General features: G+C 42.5%; 1 protein-coding gene across 1 annotated transcript in view; it reads right to left on the bottom strand.

Annotated features, from left to right (window-relative positions):
- btbd8 (BTB domain containing 8) overlaps window positions 1-18,092 on the bottom strand; it is a 95,030-nt gene extending 76,938 nt beyond the window's left edge. The window contains exons 1-3 of the mRNA XM_052013232.1: window positions 17,819-18,092; window positions 10,362-10,553; window positions 6,012-6,212 (exon numbers count right to left, since the gene is read on the bottom strand). Of these exons, the coding sequence (XP_051869192.1) occupies window positions 6,012-6,212; window positions 10,362-10,522 (362 nt within the window). The 5' untranslated portion in view covers window positions 10,523-10,553; window positions 17,819-18,092. The remainder of the gene's footprint in view (window positions 1-6,011; window positions 6,213-10,361; window positions 10,554-17,818) is intronic.
- Between the last annotated feature and the right edge of the window lie 2,509 nt (window positions 18,093-20,601).

Raw genomic sequence — 20,601 nt, 5'->3', positions numbered from 1 at the left:
GGTAAAGGGTCATTGACCTAAAATATTACAACTGTTTTTCTCTCCACAGATACTGTCGGACCTGTTGAGAATCCTGACATTCTCCATTTTTAATGCATATTTCTAGCATCCACAGGTTTTCCTGCTTTTCAATATTGTAACATTGTCAAGGAAACAATAGCTCAACATTTGCATACCAAAATGAAGACTATGTCCCTAGATAGAACCATAGAAAACTACAGCACAGAAAACAGGCCATTTGGCCCTTCTAGTCTGTGCCGAAACATTATTCTGCTAGTCCCATTTACCTGCCCCCAGCCCATACCCCTCCAGACCTCTCTCGTCCATGTATCTATCCAATTTACTCTTAAAAGAGCGAGCCTGCATTTACCACATCAGATTGCAGCCCATTCCACACTCCCGCCACTCTGAGTGAAGAAGTTTCCTCTAATGTCCCCCCAAACCTTTCCCCTTTCACCCTAAAGCCATGTCCATAAAGATATAAAGATGAATGAATGTTGAGCTGTCTGTTCACATGGTATCTATTAAAACTACAAGGCAGTACTTTACCTCCCCACAGATTGTAAAGCTATTGAACTATAGAACAATGAAGGTGATTATCAAAAATTACAGGGGTATATTGATCAACTAGGTAAGTGGGCTGAAGATTGGCAAATGGCTTTCAACTTGGATAAGTGTGAAGTGTTGCATTTTGAAAGTCAAACCAGAGTAGGACTTATACAATGAGTGGTTGGGCCCTGGGGAGTGTTATGGAACAGAGGGACCTAGGAATACAAGTACAGAGTTCACTGAAAGTAGCATCACAGGTAGACAGAATGGGTGAAGGCAGCATTTCCCACACTGGCCTTCATCAGTCAGGGCACTGAGTATCAGACATTATGTTGCAGATGTGCAAGGCATTGGTGAGACTGCACTTGGAATACTGTGTACAGTTTTGGTCAACCAGTTATAGGAAAGACATTATTAATCTGGAGAGTGTGGAGAAGATTTGAGGATGCTGCCAGGACTCGAGGGCCTGAGTCATAGGCAGAAGTTGGGCAGGCTAGGACTTTAATCCTTAGAACATAGGAGATGAGGGGAGACCTGAAAGAAGTGCGTAAAATCATGAGGGGTATAGATAGGGTGAAGGTACATAGCCTTTTTACTCTGGGAAGGGGAACTAAAAACTAGAGGGCATAGGTTTAAGGTGAGAGGTGAAAGATTTAAGAGAGACCCAAGGGGCAACTTCTTCACACAGAGGGTGTTGTGTATATGGAATGAGCTGCCAGAGAAAGTGGTTGAGGCAGGTACAATAACAAAGTTTAAAAAGGCATTTGAACAAGTACATGGATAGGAGGGGTTCAGAGGGATATGGGCCAAGTTCAGGCAAATGGGAACTAGCTTTGTGGGCACCAAGGTCAGCATGTATTACTCTATGATTCAATCTCTATAACTGACCATCATCACTGACTCTATCTTCAGATTAACCAACCACTACTCACCACATTCACACCCATTATACAAAAATACTACTCAATCACCAACTATGATACCGCATGCAATTTGAAGGGAACACTAAAAAAAAACAGATTCAGCAGAATTAATCTGATTGCCTCAGTCAGGCCCAATTCAGAGCTGTCTCACTTTCATTTTTTTTTTGCACACCACTTCCCACAGGTGCAATTGAAGGATTATATAGAACCTCCAGAAGAAGAAAATAGTCTATTTATTAAGTGTTTTGAGAGCATTTTATTACTAAGATGCATTTATAAATACACAGCATTGTTTGCTTTCTTAGCTTATGCAAAGAGGAGCTGATGCTAGTGTCTTCTGCTTCTCAACCAATTTCTGAATTTAACAAAGTATGAAAATAGAAGCAAGAATGTGATGCAAGTACAAATTTTTTTTAAAAAATTATATCCAACAAGAAACTTTGTTATTCAGAAATTGGGTTTGGTGGATTTCTGAAGTCAGCGCATTCCACATATTGGTAATGCACAGTCGACACCAATCCCCAGAGTGATTACTGAGGAATTGATTAATGAAGGAAACAGTCTGCACTGTGGGAATACTACTTGGATTTTGCCCAACATGCATTAACGAGACAGTTCTACAACACTATTCAGCACTTCTTCTCCCCCATTCCAAACAAACCAGTATCCTAAATCTGTTAAAAAGACGAAATAGAGAAAATGCTGGAAATCTGAAGTAAAAACAGAAAATGCTGCAGATACTCAACAGGCCAGTCAGCATCTAGGGAAAGAGAAACAGTCATCTCACCAAGTAATGGAAAGCATCAACTCTTCTCTCTCTCCAGATGCTGACCAATGAGTATTTTAACCCTTTCAGTCTTATTATATTTTAAACCCATGTTGGTTACAATGACAATTTGAAGTATCAACTGGTTTTTCAAATTGTGGGAAAGTTGTTTGCTGCAATCCATCCCCTCATCTCATTGCAAAAAGGTGGCTCCCTTGAGACACCTAATTTAATCCATTTCTCCAGTACAATATCCTAGTCAGGCATGTTCCAGACATGGAGGAGCCTTGTGCTCAAACACCTGGGTGGAACAATTGTTTTTATTAAAATCCACAGCACAGTTGAGGCAGGGGACCATCTCAGCCAACATGAAACTAACTGAAAAATGTTACTAAACATTAGCAGGCACACAGGCTGTACTTAAATAAAAACATCTAGATCAGTTTAGTTTTGAACAACTTCTCCAGAAAAGTGAACCCATGTGTAAGGGAAAATAAATGACTGTTCTTACAGAAATGAATGTTCTATTCAGCAAGTTATGGTGAGCTGGCCTACTGCTGGCTTCCAACTCTGGCGAGTTGCTTTATCCTGTGATTTTTTTAAAAAAATGGCTGGATGTAAAAAGTGGATGTTCTGTGCCAGAGGGTGGTTAACCTACGGAATTCTCTTTCCAGAGCTGTGGAGGCTTAGCCTGAGTACATTCAGGATAGATCAATAGATTTTTAGGAAAGGTCTAAGGAAGGATCACTGACCTGGAACATTGACTCGTTTCTCATTCCACAGATGCTGCTTGACTGGCTGAGTTCTTCCAGCATCTGTTTTTGTGGCAATAGATTTTTAGATAAAGGGAATCAAGGGATATGGGATTAGTGCAGAAAGGTGGTGCTGAGATATATTTAAAAAAATCAGGTAAAAGAATGGTGATGTAGGCACAAGAGACTCAATGGTTTAACTCCTGCTATTTTTTAATGTTCTTAGGTCACAATCCCTTGGAGTAACCACCTGATGACCCACTCAATGTGTATAACTGAGAGGAATCAGTTCAGAATCAGCTGGACAGAATCCAGAAGTGCCGGGACGGGTGAAGTAGACACTTTAAATGCAAACACCTGGATCATCTTAGAACAAATGCTGGTCGTAGTCAGTCCTTTAGCAGATGTTGAGCTATCCCAAGATACAAAATGGTTGCTTGTGTGGCAATTCCAGATTTAGATGAGATATTGAGACAATTGACCACAGACACTGAAAATCCGGAGCAACACACAAAGTGCTAGAAGAACTCAGCAGGTCAGACAGCATCCATGGAGGGAAATGGACAGTCGATGTCTCAGGTTGAGACCTTTCATCAGGATTTCTAAACTTAATTGTAACAAATGTAATGCAACCAACATGTGGAACACGAAACAAGCAAATATGATCAAATGTGAGCAGAATTAGGCCATCAAGCCCTTCAAGCCTGCTCAGATTCCAGCCCACGTTTTCCCTCCAACCTTGGGAGCCTGGGCATAGAAACACGCATTGCGTGCTGCATTGCAAGAAAACTTCAAGTGGCCGCAGCGAGCCAGGGTAAGTACACGTTATGCTTGCAATCACACTGCAGAATACTTCTACAGAATACAGAACCAGTGTATTACAGCATATGCTCACTAGTCAAATATTTGAGTGTTAGTCTCCCCAAGTTAACCTTGTAAATGGTAATGATGAAGAAAATAAATATGAAGCCAGGATGGGAAGAACATTTTGCATCTACTGTTAAAGGTGGCAAAATGCATTGCCTCACCTGAAAAATATCCTTAATCTCCACAGAGCAAGTAACTTGAATCATTATCACAAAATGAATCACAATATTTTCATTTGAAAAAAAGAAAAAGGAAGTGCAGGTGATACTCAAGAGGTCAGGCAGCATCTGTGGAGAGAGAAACAGAGCTAATGTTCCAGGTCAAAGACCCTTCATCAGAACTAAGTTAGAAAACAACTGTTTTAGGTTGCAGGGAAGTGGGGGGGGGGGGGGGGGGGGGGGTGGAAAGAATGTCTGTGATAAGGTGGAGAAAATGAACGGCAAAAGGTGTCATTTAATATCTGATTTTTCACCATTTAATTATCGTTTTCCTAAGAACATCCTTTTATGAGAATTAAGGAAAAATATCCTAATGACATCAAAATCATACCTAAAGAATCAACTAACAATAATGTATGCATTCAATAAGGCAGCTGACAACAAAACAGTTATTCTACTTGATGCAATATCGTTTGTGTGTACGCATTCTGAAGGAGAACTTGCAGAGAAAATTGCAGCAAGAACCCCAATTTTACATACAAATAATAGAAAATATCAGTGACTAATAAAGCAAGTTAAAATTTCCCAAAATCTTACAAGCAGGCAGGAGACTCACAAGGACCCTAGTTTTGATAGCAAGCAGAAAAAACACAGCAAGTACAGATTTAGTGTTTTTCAATAAAATAAAGTCTTAGTACTAAGAATGTATAAAACAATTGTGTGCCTTGCAGCTACTGAACATCTGGATGCTATTGCATGTGACTCAAGGCCAGCAGGTTTGACCAGCCTGGACTATCTAATACAGAACGTGCACTTCGAACAGCTGTTCGGGCTTATCAGTGAACAGCAGATTAAAAAGAAAAGGAACATTAAGGGAGAGCAGAAACTACTTAAACTGCTTCTTCTACTGTCTGCTTGGGATTTCCACAAGAAACCGCAGTCTACTAAAAAAAAGATGAAAAGTAGTGGTAGATATCTATAGATAAAACAATCTGATAATTAGTGTGTTCACTCTTAATTGAATAACTAAAGCACTAATCATTCATTACTGTCGATATTTTGCTCAAGTGGGATTTGTTTCGGAAAAGAAGTGATAATGCCTCAAATATTACAATTTTCTGTCTTGTAATCTGATACGATTCCATTTTTACCAATGGCCATTCTTCATACACAAAACTAGGCATTATATCTATCCTGGGCCCAACACATTGGTGCAATCACGAAGAAGGCACACCAGCAGCTCTACTTCATTAAGAGTTTGAGGAGATTTGGTTATGTCACCAAAGATGCTTACAAATTTCTATAGACGTACAGTGGAGAGCATTCTGACTGGTTGCATCACCGCCTGGTATGGAGCCTCCAATGCACAGGATCACAAGAGGCTGCAGAGGGTTGTAGACTCAGCCAACTCCATCATGGGCACAACCATCCCCACCATCGAGGACACCTTCAAGAGGCAATGCTTCAAGGTGGCGGCATCATTAAGGACCCTCATCATCCAGGTGATGCCCTCTTCTCGTTACTACCATCAAGGAGGCGGCACAGGAGCCCGAAAACCCACTCAACGTTTTAGGAATGGCTTCTTCCCCTCCGCCATCAGATTTATGAAAGGTCCATGAACACTACTTGCTATTTTTTTTTTGCACTATTTATCTCTGTAATTTATAGATTCTTACATCTTTGCACTGTACTGCTGCAAAACAACAAATTTCACATCATATGTCACTGATAATAAATCTGATTCTGATGAATAGAACAGCAGTAACATTCAAAAGTAATTTGCACTGTGGTATGTCCTAAGGTTGCCAAAAAAAGTCCCATACAGATTGGATCCTATATAGTCTGATGCCTTGAAATCCTATACATATCCTACAGAGTCTGATGCTTTGAGTACATTTGGGAAATCCCATGAAGTACCACTGATAATTAGCTTAAATCTACCACTAAAACAAATTTCCCCCACACACCAACATAGGTAACGGTTGGAAATACTTACTGCAAGAAGTATTTAAACTGTGAAGGCTTGAAATTCTCCACTCGGATGATTGGTGGACAGTCCTCCGCTTCTTTCAACTGTTTTCCAGAAACTCTCAAAAAAAACTCCGGTACCCTTGCAAGCAGCACTGCTTTATGGGCCTTGAAGATAGCTGCACCCACATGGAACGTGATGTCTGCTTGATTTCCTTCTACCAGAAGCCTTTTGGGAACAAAAAAAAGTGTATTGGATACTAATATTCCATCAAGTTTTCTGTTAACAGCCTTTACCAATGCACTCTCTTGCTCCTGTTCTTCGTAATTAAAGAACAGCGTTGTGTACTTGTTGAAATGTTCCTTCTACAATCAAGTACAGTGCCGAACAGCATAACGCATGAAAGATTAACACGACAATTACCCAAAGGATCTGGTAATACAAGGTCCCTGTACCTGTGAAAGTTTATACTAATGCATTACAAAATGTTTAAGAGAGCTAATAATTAACAATCACCTGTCTTATCAGCTTTATCTTTGTCTTAAATTTATCTAAGTGCAAGATTAGTGTTTATTAATTTAACACCCTAATCATGCCTCCACCCACCCACTGCCATTTTGTACACATGAAAACATCAATGCACTTTCCAGATATCTAAGTTGATATTTAAGACTCACTTTCAAAGGGAGGTGTTTTATTATATACACGCACATCTCTGGAGAAATGTGTTCTATCACCATCTTAAATTAGCCTGTTTTCATCAAAACCTTCAGTGAGGAGATAGTGAAATTGTGAGAAATTCTTCACAAATTGTTCTTATCAATTATACCTTTATCACCTTACTCCTCCTCCATAAAAATATCTACCTTCTGGATTCAGTGTCAGTCTCGGAACTGACTGTCCTCAACACCAAGGAAACCTGCCTTGGTAACTCCTACTCATCCAATTTAAATTCTTACCCACAGCCAGCAAAAGCCAAGGTTAGGTAAAACACAAGTGTGCTTCCAATAAGATGCAATGCACAAAGGCAGAATTTCAGTTAGAATTCATTAATTTCTGAATATTGGGAAAAAAAAAATTAGATCCCTCAGTGGGTCACTTCTGATATTTCATTCATCATCTCCTTGTCAAACTAGCCTGGGATTTTCCAATGAGTATCCAAGGACAAAAAGTCACTCAAAAGAACTCCATGAACAATTCAAAGATTAATATTTCATCCACTGTAAATTCTTTATAAATCAACACGGAAGTTCACTGCACTCCACCAGCAGGATAGGAAATTACTTCTGCAGATGGTGCAGTGGTCAGAATGTAATGAGCCAGGCTTCCTTTGCTAGCAACGAAGTTCCAAGGACCCTTGCTCCTAATAGTTGCCATGGAAGATTGGCTTCCTTTCCCCTTTATGTTTTACATCCTATCTTCATTATTTATTAATAAATTGCACTGGGTACAAGAACTAATACACTAATGTGTTCAAGTAATTTGAATCCAAAAACAATTTCTATTTGGAGCTTTCCTTAAATTAATGACCTCATGTTAATGTTTTCTTCCCTCCAAGGACTCAGCTCCATGGTATAGTTTGGTCCACAGGACGTTACAGAGGCAGGATGCTGGGTCACAGGGGAGTGGGTTACAGCAGAGCTTACTAGCTTACATACACTTCCGATAGGGTCACTGGATAGATATCAGAAGCTGAATTTCTAAGCAATTTTCCTCTTTCTACATCCAAAAACCCAAAAATTAATGTATTGCTGAAGTAATTAATTTGAGACTGGTAAATGCAAGGATTAAAATTTGGCAAAATGTTTTGTACTTCTTTATTTCAAAAACAACAGCTTTGACACAAGTCCAAATCATCTCCTAACCCTGGATTAACAGTAGCTCACTGGTGGGTGTTTGTCACCATTCCACTCAAGTTCCCAAAAATTACTTCACCATAACAGCTGTGCCAATTCCATCCATGCTCCCAGTTTTACACATTCACTTTAATCTTTTCCATCTCTTTTTCACTGTTGTCCTCTGTTTTGTAAAAATCACCCATGTTCTGCCAAAGGAAAGATGCTTCGGGCTGGAGGGTTGACCATTGTTGGATCAGTGCCTTATCAAATAACTCTCTGCTACCACGCGTTTAGGAGCTCTGATTTCAGACAGTTATTTCCTACCCCTCTAACATTTCTTCCAAGATACTAAAATGCCCAGACTTTAACTGGAGGTCCTGTTTTTGCTTTCTTCCTACATTCCTCTCAATATGACCTGCATCATTTTTCAGACAAGCAACAACCACAATCAACCTCATACCCAGCTACATTTCCCACAAAATTCAACTGGATATTGTAGGTTGCGACTGGGTGTAGAATACAATTTTGGTGGAGTCATTTGAAGAAGTAACAGATGATTGATGAAGGGAACACGGTTGATGAACCTCCAAAAAGGCAATAAAGTGCCATCAAGATTGAATAAAAGTGGTTTTAGCAGCATGGATAGAAAACTGGCTAAATAAACAGAAAACAGTAGCAGTGAAAGATTATTTTTTGACTGAAGGTACAGTGGAGTTCCTCAGGGGTCTTTACTGGGTCCCCTGCTTTTATTAATATTTTTAAGATGGCTTGGACTTGGGAGTAAATGACAACTATCAAATTTGAAGATGACACCAACCTTGGAGGTAGAGAGAAGTGTGGAGAAGTGTAATAGTCTTAGACAGGATGGAATGGGCAGAGGTAACAGGTGAAATTTAAGCCAAAGAAATGTGAAGTGTTACTTTTTTGATAGGAAGATCGAGAAGAGGCAAACTAAACTGGAGGGTACAATTCCAAAAAGGGGAACAAGAACACAGAGACAGAGCAAGGAAACAGGGCCTTTGGCCCACAAAGTCAGCGTCAAACCACTAACCACGCATTTACACCGACCACAAATTTTTTTTTATTCTTCCCTACATTCTCATTAATTCCCCCCAGATTCTACCACTCACCTAGAGACTAGGGGAAATTTACAGTGGCCAATTAACCTACCAACCAGCATGCCTTTGGGATGTGGGAGGAAACCAGAGCTCCCAGAGAAATCCATGCAGTCATAGGGAGAATAGTCAATAAACAATAGTCTAACGTATTTATCTTTACTGTCCAGATGCTCCAGAGCTGAGTATAGGGTCAGGGAGATGGCATCCGCTGTAGACCTGTTTCGCCGATAGGCAAATTACAATGGGTCCAGGTTGTCTGGGAGGCTGGAGTTGATGCATGCCATGACTAACCTCTCAAAGCATTCATGATGGTGGATGTCAGAGCCACTGGTCAGTAGTCATTGAGGCATGTTACCTTGCTTTCCTTTGGTACCAGGATGATAGTGGTCTTCTTAAAACAGAAGGGAACCTGAGATTGAAGCCAGGAGAGGTTGAGTATGTCCGCAAATACTTCTGCCAGCTGATCAGCACAAGATCTGAGCACGCGGCCCGGGACACCATCTGGGCCAGGTGCTTTCCTCGTGTTCACTCTCCGGAAGACTGATCTTACGTCCTCCACTGTGATCACAGGTTCAGCTGCATTGGTGGCTGTCAGGGTGGATGGTGACACTTCCCTTTTGTTCAAAACGTGCATAGAATGCGTTCAGGTCCACTCTTCCATCCCTACCTACTACTCCCCATCATATGGCACTTTCCCATTCAACCACAGGGGGTGCAAAACCTCTCCTGTCACCTCTTCCCTTATCACCGCCTAGGGACCAATCTTCTTAGCTGCAGTTGGAGTTCACAATGTGGTCTTTTCTACATTGAAGAAATCAAATGTAAATTGGGTGATTGCTTTGCAGAGCATCCATATTCAGTCTGCCAGAGTGACCCCGAGTTTCCAGTTGTCTACCATTTTACTCCTGTGCTTTTACATCAAGGACCAACACAAGTTCAATGAACAAGACCTGCATGTCACAGCCTTCATAATGAATTCTCCAACTTTAGATAACTTGGTCTTTCTTTCTATTTATAATGAAGACTGGCCATTTCTGCGTGCTTTACCTCTCTTCCTCTATTCATCCATTGTATGTTTTGACCTGATGAGCACATCCCAGTAGGCCAGACTGCATTACCCAAGCTTAACATTAGCAACACAAAGGAGCTATTGCCTATTTAATAGGCAATAGACATACCTTTGTTCCACCCACTGCCCTCCCCCACCTTCTCTGCAACCTGCATTTCTCCCCTTCTCATTTGTGATGAAGGATCTTTGACCTGAAACGTTAACCATTTCTCTTACCACAGATGCTGGCTGATCTGCTGAGTTTTTCCCCAGCATTCTTTCTTTTTACTTGAGAATGTTTTTGATAACAAAATGTTTAATCATATTAAATACTCACTCTACTACACCTAGTTTATAAAAAGGCATTGCGTACCTGAGAAGGTCCTTATTTAACTGTGAAGCCAGGGATTCTTTCAATATTTGTCTTTCATGTCTAACTCTGTCTTGGAAGCCTTTGCTGTTTTCCAGATTTGGAACTCGGAGCACAATTCCTCCATTCCACGTGGCCATTTCTTGATTGATGTGTATTCTCATTTATCTCATGGTAACCATCTATATATAAAAACTAAAATGAAAATAACCAATTAAGATGACTGAACCATTGCTCAACACAAAAGATCTAGATGAGTTACTGGAGACCCTGTAAACACCTTTGCAGAAACACCCAGTGTGTAACTGACTACATGTTGACCTCCCAGACACACAGGTTTACATTCAAGGCTGAGAACAAGTGATGTCTGGAATCCAGGGGGATTCAAGGATAGGGAACTAGATTTGATGCAGAAGTTTGATTTGATTGCTAGATAAGCATATGGAGGAATTTAAAATAAGGGGATATGTGGGAGGAAGGGGTTAGATAGTCTTAGGCAAGGTTTAAAGATCGGCACAACATTGTGGGCCAAAGGGCGTGTATTGCGCTGTACTGTTCTATGAAGTTCAGCCATGGCCTGTTCACATGGTGGAGCACACTCAAGAATCTGCAAGGTCTATCCTTCTCCTAGAGTTAAAGTTCTAACTCTGTGTGTCCAGTATTATTCTTTCATAGTACAATACATAAATTGCTAGCAAACTGCTGTAAATGAGCTATTTAAAATATATATGAAAATTTTTAGTACAGATTCTAAATAAACAACCGATATTAGACAGTAACTTAGAAGGCTGTATTTAAAGGACAGATCCTGTTATTTATAACACACACCATATAGCAATGCTATTTGACTTAATGCTTTCTAAACATTGTACTATTCCACAATATCCTTTTAAAATCAACCATGAAGCTACTGAAAATCAGAGTAGTTTACATCTGTCAATGCATTTAAAATAAAGTAACTGTGACATTTTCTTCATATTTAAACATTTTCAATAGATGTCTAGTAATGGAGGGTATATATGTCAATAAACATCCTAATTAAAGAAATGAAGTGTACCACTGACAACCTCAGGACATCCCAAAGCACCTTCCTGCTAATTAACATATTTTTGGAGTGTTAATCACCATTGTAATGGAGGAAACATAGCAAGAAATTTGCACAAACCAAGATCTCATGAGCAACAACGAGAAATAACCAGATTAACAATGTTGATGTGTCTTGGCCAAGAGATCACTAGAACTTCTCTGTTCATCTTCAAAAATAATGTCATGTGATCCTTTATATTCATCAGAAGTAATAGACAGAGCTTTGATTTAATGGGAAATTTGACAGCGTAGCCTTCCTTCAGTATGAAGGTGAGAGCACCACCACTAAACCACAGCTGATATCTTTTCAGAGTGCAGCATAGCCTTCCACATTTACTCAGTTTTACATTACTGAAGGAAGAACAATGTTTGTGGCAGTTTAAAACTATTACAGCATTATTAAACAGCACATTTGCAATCACAGTGATTGCACAATAATGGACAATTAAAAAAGCAAGTAATAGAAAATTCAATATTCTTGAAATGCATAAAGGATGGTTGTTGTGAAGTGAAATTATGGGGGTTTAATGAGAAAATTAACCTGAGGAATGAAATTTGATTGAGCTTTATCATCCACAGCCCAGGTGGAATGATTGGTTTTAATCTGCACAGACTATTCCCATTCATTATGTGTCAATTGCAATTTTGTTGGTAGAATTCTCATTGAAGTTTGAAGGTAGTAGGTACAGGTCTCAATCCAGAGACAAGTACAACGATTTCAGTGGGCATTCCAGTGCAGTATACAAGGCGTGCTGCACTGTCAGAACGAAACATTAAAACAAGGCCTTAGATTGATGACATTTCCTCTGCACCCTCTCCAATGCAATTACATCTTCCCTGCAATGTGGTGACCAGTGCACAATATTCAAGCTGTAGTCTAACTAGTGTTCTATGCAGTTTGAGTATAACCTTCCTGTTTTTCTATCCTATGCATCAAATAATAGAACAGTACAGCACAGAACAGGCCCTTCAGCCCACAATGTTGTGCCGAATAGCTATTCCCTCCTACCTACAGAATGCCCATGTCCCTCTAATTCATGTGCCCAACCAAGACCCTCTTAAAAGCCCCCAATGAATTTGCCCCCACCACCCTATTAGGCAACACATTCCAGGCATCCATCACTCTCTCAGTGCAAAATGTACCCCTCATGTCTGTTCTGAAACCTACCCCCTCTCTTTCGCATGCCCTTTGGCATTGGATCACTCAATAATGGGAAAAAGATATTGCTTGACCACCCTATCTATGCCCCTCATAATTTTATATACTTCCAACAGATCACCCCTCAGCCTCCACTGCTCCAGAGAAAAGAGCCCAAGTTTGTCCAGACTCTCCCGATAGCACATGCGATCTAATCCAGGCAGCATCCAAGTAAACCTCCTCTGCACTCTCTCTAAAGCCTTGACATCCTTCCTAATAGTGAGGTGACCAGGAATGCACACAATACTCTAAATGCAGCCTAACCAGAGTTCTATGGTTAGAAGAGATGCATCATAACTTCTTGACTCCTATACTCAATACCCCAATTAATAAATGCAAGCATTCCATAAGCCTTCTTAACCACCCTGTCTACCTGTGTAGCCACTTTCAATGAGTCATGGACTTGCACCCCAAGGTCTCTCTGCTCTTCAACACCATTAAGGGTCTTGCCTTTAAGAGTGTACTGCCTCTTGACATTAGTCCTACCAAGGTGCAACACCTCACATTTATCCGGGTTAAACTCCATCTGCCATTTCACTGCCCACATCTGCAGCTGATCTATATCCGTCACCAGTCTTCTACACTATTCACAACTCCACCAATCTTGGTATCGTCTGCAAACTTACTAACCCATCTATCAACATACCCATCCAGGTCATTTATGTACATCACAAACAGCAGAGGTCCCAGCACAGATCCCTGCGGAACACCACTACTCACAGGCCTCCAGCCCGAATAAATCCCTTCAACCACCACCTTGTCTCTTCTACGGGCAAGCCAGTTCTGGATCCACACAGCCAATTCTCCACTGACCCCATGCATCCGAACTTTCTTGATTAACTGATTATGTGGGACCTTGTCAAACGTCTTACTGAAGTCCACATAGATGACATCCATAGCTCTACCTTCATCAGTCTCTGTCGTCACCTTGTCAAAAAACTCAACCAGGTTAGTAGGACACGACTTGCCCCGCACAAAGCCATGCTGGCTTTTGCTAATCAAGCCATTGGATTCCAGATGCCTGTATATACCATCTCGAAGAATTTTCTCTAGCAATTTCCCTGCAACTGACATGAGACTCACCGGTCTATAGTTCCCCAAATGTTCCTTTGTTCCTTTCTTAAATAGAGGAACAACATTAGCCACTCGCCAGTCCTCCAGGACCTCACCCGTGGTCAAAGAGGACACAAAGATACTGGTCAAGGCCCCAGCAATTTCCTTTCTCACCTTCCTCAGTAACCTGGGGTATATCCCATCGGGCCCCAGGGTCTTATTGATCTTAATACTGTTTAGGAGACCTAACATGACCTCCTCCTCCTTGACCTCTAAATGCCCTAACATGTTTCCACCCTCAGTTCCAATTTCTGCGTCCTGCATATCCCTTTCCTGGGTAAATACTGAAGAGAAATACTCATTCAGAACCTCACCCACATCCTCTACATCCAAACATAGATTCCCTTCTTTATCTTTAAGTGGTCCTAACCTCTCCCCCATTATCCTCTTATTCCTTATGCCTTTGGATTCTCCCTAATCCTACTTGCTAAGGACTTTTCATGGCCCCTTCCTGGCTTTCCTAATTCCTTTCTTGAGTTCACTTCTAGCTTCTCTATAGTTCTCACGTGCTCTGTCTGATCCTAACTTCTGAAGCACTACATACTTGTCCTTTTTCTTCCTAAGTTCATTACTTCTCTGGATATCCAAGGTTCCCTTATTTTCCCATTCATATCCTTCCTTCTAATCAGGACATACCTATCCTGTACAAATACACAATCTGATCCTTAAACACTTTCCACATGCTCGACATGGACTTGCCAGCAAGAAGGTTTTCCCAGTTTACCCCACCTTTGTTCCTACCTTATGTCTTCATAATTAGCACCATTCCAATTTAAAAGCCTCCCGCTAGCCCCATACCTATCCTTATCTATAGCTATCCTGAAAGTTAATGAGCTGTGGTCACTGTTTCCCAATTGCTCACCCACTGATAGGCAAGTCACCTGGCCAGGCACGTTACCCAACACCAGGTCCAGAATAGCCTCTCCCCTTGTTGGACTGTCAACATATTGACTTAGGAACCCCTCCAGGATACACCTAACAAATTCTACCCCATCTAACCCCTTGCACTAAAAAGGTCCCAAGTTATATCAGGGAAGTTTAAGTCTCCCATGACCACAACCTTGTATTTTTTTTTAAAAACACATTTCCCTTGTCTATTAGCATATCCATTCCTCAATGTCCTGATAGCTATTGGAAGGTCTATAGTATACTTCCAAGGGAGTGATTGCACCCTTCCTATTCCTGAGTTCTATCCATATAGACTGTATCCGAGCCCTCCATTATGTCTCTCCAGAGTGCAGCAGATATATTATTTCTAATTAGTATTAAAACTCCTCCCCCTCTTTTACCCCCTTCTCTCTTCTTCCTAAAACTTCGAAACCCTGGTACATCAATCACCCACTCCTGTCCCTCCCTCAATCAAGTCTCTGTAATGGCCACAACATCATAGTTCCATGTACTGATCCATAATGATGGAAAGCACCCTTTAACCACTTCAGTGACCCGCCCAGTGCTTTTAAGGATCTGTCAACATAACCCCCTGTCCCTCCACACCTCTCCGTATTCTCCCATTTATTGTACATTTCCTTATTTGTTAAACCCACCATCCCTCAAATGCTTTACCTCACACTTACACAGCACAGAAACAGGCCCTTTGGCCCACGAAGTCTGTGCCAATCACAACACCAATTTAAACTGTACATCTGTCTGCACGTGGTCTATGTCTCTCAATTTCCTGCCTGTTCATGTGTCCATCTAAATGCAGCACAGGAACAGGCCCTTCAGCCCACCATGTCTGGGCCGACCATGTCTGTGCCAGTCTAACTAATCCTATCCGCTTGCACTTGGTCTGTATCTCTCTTTTCCCTGCTTGTTCAGGTGCCTAAGTGCCCTTAAATGTCACCATCATATCTGCTTCCACCACTTCCCCTGACAGTGCGTCCCAGGCACCTACCACTCTGTATAAAAAAAACTTACAACATAAATCTCCTTTAAACTTTCCTTCTCTACCCTCTAGCATTTGACATTTCCATCCTGGGAAAAAGACCCTATCCATGCCTCTCATCATTTTATAAACTATCAGGTCAGCACTCAGCCTCTGACATCTCCAGAGAAAACAATCCAAGTTTGTCCAAACACTGTTTATAGCTAAAACTCTCTAATCCAGGCAGATCCCAGTGAACCTCCTCTGCACTCTCCCTAAAGCCTCCTCATCTTTCCTATAATGGGGCAACCAGAACGGCACACAGTACTCCAAATATGCCCTAACCAAAGTTCTATACAGCTGCAACATGACTTCCCAACTTTTATACTTAACACCCCAACCAATGAAGGCAAGCATTCTTTACCACCCCATCTACTTGTGTTGCCACTTTTAGGGAACTATGGACTTGAACCCCAAGATCCCTCTGTCAATGCTCCCAAAGGTCCTGCCATTTACTGTGTACTTTCCTCTTACGTTTGACCTCCCAAGGTGCAGCACCTCACACTCGTCCAGATTAAACTTCATCTGCCATTTCTCCACCCACATTTCCAACTGGTTTATATCCTGCTGAATCCTTTGACAACCTTCCTCACTATCCACAACCCCACCAATTCTCATGTCAGCTACAAGCTTACTAATCAACCAAACTACATTTTCATCCAAGTCATTTACATATATCACAAACAACAGAGGTCCCAGCATTGATCCTTGTAGAACATCACTGGTCACAGACCTCCAATCAGAATAACACCCCTCCACTACTACCCTCTGTCTTCTATGGCCAATAGAATTTTGAATCCAATCTACCAAGTCTCCATAGATCCCATGTGCCTTAATCTTCTGGATCAGCCTACCATGAGGGACCTTGTCAAATGCTGTGGCGACTCACCGTCTAGTCAGGCGAACCGGCTCGGCAGTCGGGTCGCGCGGCGTCGGAGCGACGAGGCCCAAGATGGCGGCGGGCCTCGTCTTTCCGAGCGACGGGGAGAACCCAGGCGCGGGAAAGTCCTGATGACGTAGGACTTACGTCATTGCCGGTTGTTTTGGGCGGGAACATTCTCCCTTAAAGGGCCCACGCAAGGCGGGAAAATAAACCAGTTCTGTTTGGCAATCCTCCGAGTAGAGTCTTGTTTTATTCCGCGGTAGCAACCGCTACAATGCCTTATTAAAGTCCATGTAGACAACATCCGCAGCCCTACCTGCAATCATTTTCATTAGCTCCTCAAAAATATTCAATCAAGTTTGCCAGACATGACCTCCCCTGCCCAAAGCCATACTGACTACCCCTAATAAGTCTATGCTTTTCCAGATGCAAGTACATTCTATCCCCAAGAATTTTCTCCAATAATTCCCCTGTTGCATGCAATTCTGGTTGCAGCATTACACAGAGGATATGGAGGCTTCAGCAAGTGTGCAGAAGAGGGTCACAAGGCTGCAAGGCTCACTGGCAGGCAATTCCTTTGTCGCCTCTGCCATTCCTAAACAGAGGAACAATATTGGCCATTCTCCAGTACTCTGGAACCTCTTTTGTACCTAAAGGGGATACAAAGATCTCTGCCAAGGCCGCAGCAATCTCCTCTTGTCTCTCTCAATAACTTGGGACAGATCTCATCAGGCCCATGGGACTTATCCACCTTAATGCTGTTCAAGAGTACCAACACCTCCTCCTTCTTGATAACAACATGCTCTCTATACAAGTTTCCAGTTTATCATTTATTTCAGCCCCACTGACTACACCATACCATCTGTATCATGCTGCAAGCTCTCCTCTCAGCCAACATTTGTATCAGACATATTACAAAGGAAACAGACTATTTCATACCTCCTACATTAAAGTCTGTCATTACTGAATATGACTAAAGGGAAGGAATAAAGAGTCCTTGGACCCCCCCACTGGCAACAATCTACCAGTCACCGAAACACACCAATGCTGTACTGTACTTCCTGACAATTTGCCACTGTCCTTTGGCTCTCTGGGCTTTTACCTTTTTGACCAGCCTATCATATGGAACCGCGGCAGAAACCTTGCTAAAAATCCACGTGGACGGCATCAAACCTACTCCCCTCCGTGTCACCCCCTCAATTCCAATTGACAAGGAGCGAGTGACCAGAAACACAACAGGTGCTCGTTAACGTTACCTCAGGTAGAACTGCCTCGGAGCACAGGAGAGTTCACATTATCTTCCAGTGCGGCGCCCCCGCTCACTTGCGCTCAGATCCGAGGCTCACGCCAGCCACACTCGCACAGAGGCCAGTGTGCCCGGGGAGCCGATCGGCGGGACCGGCTCTCGGCCGGTGGGTTCCTCCCGTTGAACAGGTGGGTTTGCAGCGCTCCTGCAGCCGCTGTGGCGGGGCTACGGGCTAGAACACTATGTATCCCTTCTCTGCTACTGTTGCTGCTCACTTTGCAACAACCGCCCTGAGCCCCACCCCCGGCGGCGACGTGAGAGCGGGGCCCGAAACCCCGCCCCGCCTGCGTAACGGCACGGGGAGCCCCCGCCCCGCCCCGGCGCCGTGACGTCACAATCCGCACCTCCCAACCGGGCTGCGTGACGTCACAATCGGCCCGGCTCTGTGATGGTACCAAAGTAGAACCCTCCCGCGGCGTGACGTCATTGGTTTGCTTTGCTGGCCACGCCCCTTTAACCTACCAATCGGCCGCTTGGGTGGGGTGGGGTGGGGGTGTGGGTGGGGGTGGGGTGGGGGTGTGGTTTGCAGTTGACCAGGTTCAGTGGGCAGTTGCAATGGAAATGTTAATGGGTTAAGGCTGGAGAGCATGGCATGGCTGACGTTGGTTAGGGATGCATGCAGGGAAGGCTCCTTCAAAGGTTACATTGCAACACCCTGGGTGGCCTCAACCTTCCTGTGCTAGAGGAAGGATTTGGCTTTAATTAAGATCTCACGTTATGTTACAGGAATACCTCACCTCTGCCTCTTTGTTTTACTGATGCAGATTTAAGTTCCATATTTTTTAGTATCGTAATGTAATTTGCACTATTTATACCCAGTATTGTGTTGATTTCTGTATATATCTGGAGTAATTCTCATTCTGGTGATTTGTTTCTATTCCTTCTTCCCCTGAATACATGTTTCATATTATTGTAGCTGGGGCCAGCTGCTGCTCTCCTTTGCTGATATCACTGAACTGAGCTTCCTTTTGAGATCCTGGAGATTTACAATTCCGAAAGTTGTTTGACTTGGCCATTTGATAGCTTATTGTTAATGCCAGCTGAAAGAAATGCAATAACAGCAGAAACCTAACATTGTACAATTCACATTCCAACATTGCCCAATAAAAACAATAGACTGTCCTGCATTTTTTTTAAATAGCTGTTTCAACTGCATTGTATGAAATGGGGTTCAGCATAGTACCATAGCTGCTTCGCATTGTCTGTAGTGGGTCTATTGTATATTACTGACTCTAATGCACATATTCAAAGAATTGAAATATTTAAATGAGGAAATCAAAAACATTTATAAAGTTGGTACAATGCATCAATTTCCACCAATGTGTATCAAGTCATACTGCACGGAGGCAGGACCTTCCGCCCAACTCGTCCACGCCGACCAGGATGCCTATCTAAGCCAGTCCCATTTGTCTGTGTTTGGCCCATATCCCTCTAAACCTTTCCTGTACCTGTACCTGGCCAAATGTCTTTTAAATATTGTTACTGCACCTGCCGCAACCACTTCCCCGAGCAGTTCATTCCATATACGCGCCACCTCTGGGTGGAAAAAGTTGCCCCTCAGGTTCCTAGTAAATCTTCCTCCTCTCATTTAAACTTATGTCCCCAAGGTCTTGGTTCCCCAACCCTGAGAAAAAGACTGAAAGACTGTGTGCTATGCCCCTCATGATTTTATACACTTATATATGATCACCTCTCTGTCTCCTATGCTCCAAGGAATAAGGTCCTCGCCTGCCCAATCTCTCCCTATAACCCAGTCCCTCAAGTCCTGACAACATCCTTGTAAATCTTTTCTGCACACTTTCCAGCTTAATGGCAGCTTTCCTATAGTATTGTGACCAAAACGAAACACAATACTCCAAGCGCAGCCTCACCAATGTCCAGTGCAACTACAACAGAACATCCCAACTTCCATACTCAGTGCCCAGATTGATGAAGGCCAGCGTGCCAAAAGCCTTCTTCGCCACCCTGTCTACCTGTGATGCACTTTCAGGGAATTATGTACTTTGTACTCCAATGCTCTGTTCTGCAGCATTCCACAGAGATGTACCATTCACTGTGAAAGTCTTACCCTGGTTTTACTTCCCAAAATGTATCACCCTTACAGTTATCTGAATCAAACTCCATTTGCCATTCCTCAGCGCAGTTACCGAGCTGATCAAGATCCCACTGTAATTCTCAATAACCTTCTTCACTGTCTACAATAGCACCTATTTTAGTGTCATCTGCAAACTGTCTATACCTCTTGCTGCCTTGATGAAGCAGCCAGCATAATCAAAGACCCCACCCACCCGGGTCATTCTCTCTTCTTTCCTCTCCCATCAGGCAGAAGATACAGGAGCCTGAGGGCACATACCACCAGGCTCAAGGACAGCTTCTATCCCACTGTGATAAGACTATTGAATGGTTCCCTTATACAATGAGATGGACTCTTGACCTCACAATCTACCTTGTTGTGACCTTGCACCTTATTGTCTACCTGCACTGCACTTCCTCTTTAGCTGTGACACTTTACTCTGTACTGTTATTGTTTTTTACCCTGTACTACCTCAATGCACTCTGTACTAACTCAACGTATCTGCACTGTATAATGAATTGATCTGTACGATCGGTATGCAAGACAAGTTTTTCACTGTACCTCGGTACAAGTGACAATAATAAACCAATACCAGTACCAGTACCAAACTTACTAATCATGGCTTTTACATTGTCATCCAAATCATTGATACAGATGAC

Source organism: Pristis pectinata, chromosome 3 (assembly GCF_009764475.1).
Source record: "Pristis pectinata isolate sPriPec2 chromosome 3, sPriPec2.1.pri, whole genome shotgun sequence".
Classification (NCBI taxonomy): Eukaryota; Metazoa; Chordata; class Chondrichthyes; order Rhinopristiformes; family Pristidae; genus Pristis; species Pristis pectinata.
Note: the sequence above shows the minus strand (reverse complement) of the source record. Positions and strands in the feature narration are given on the sequence as shown.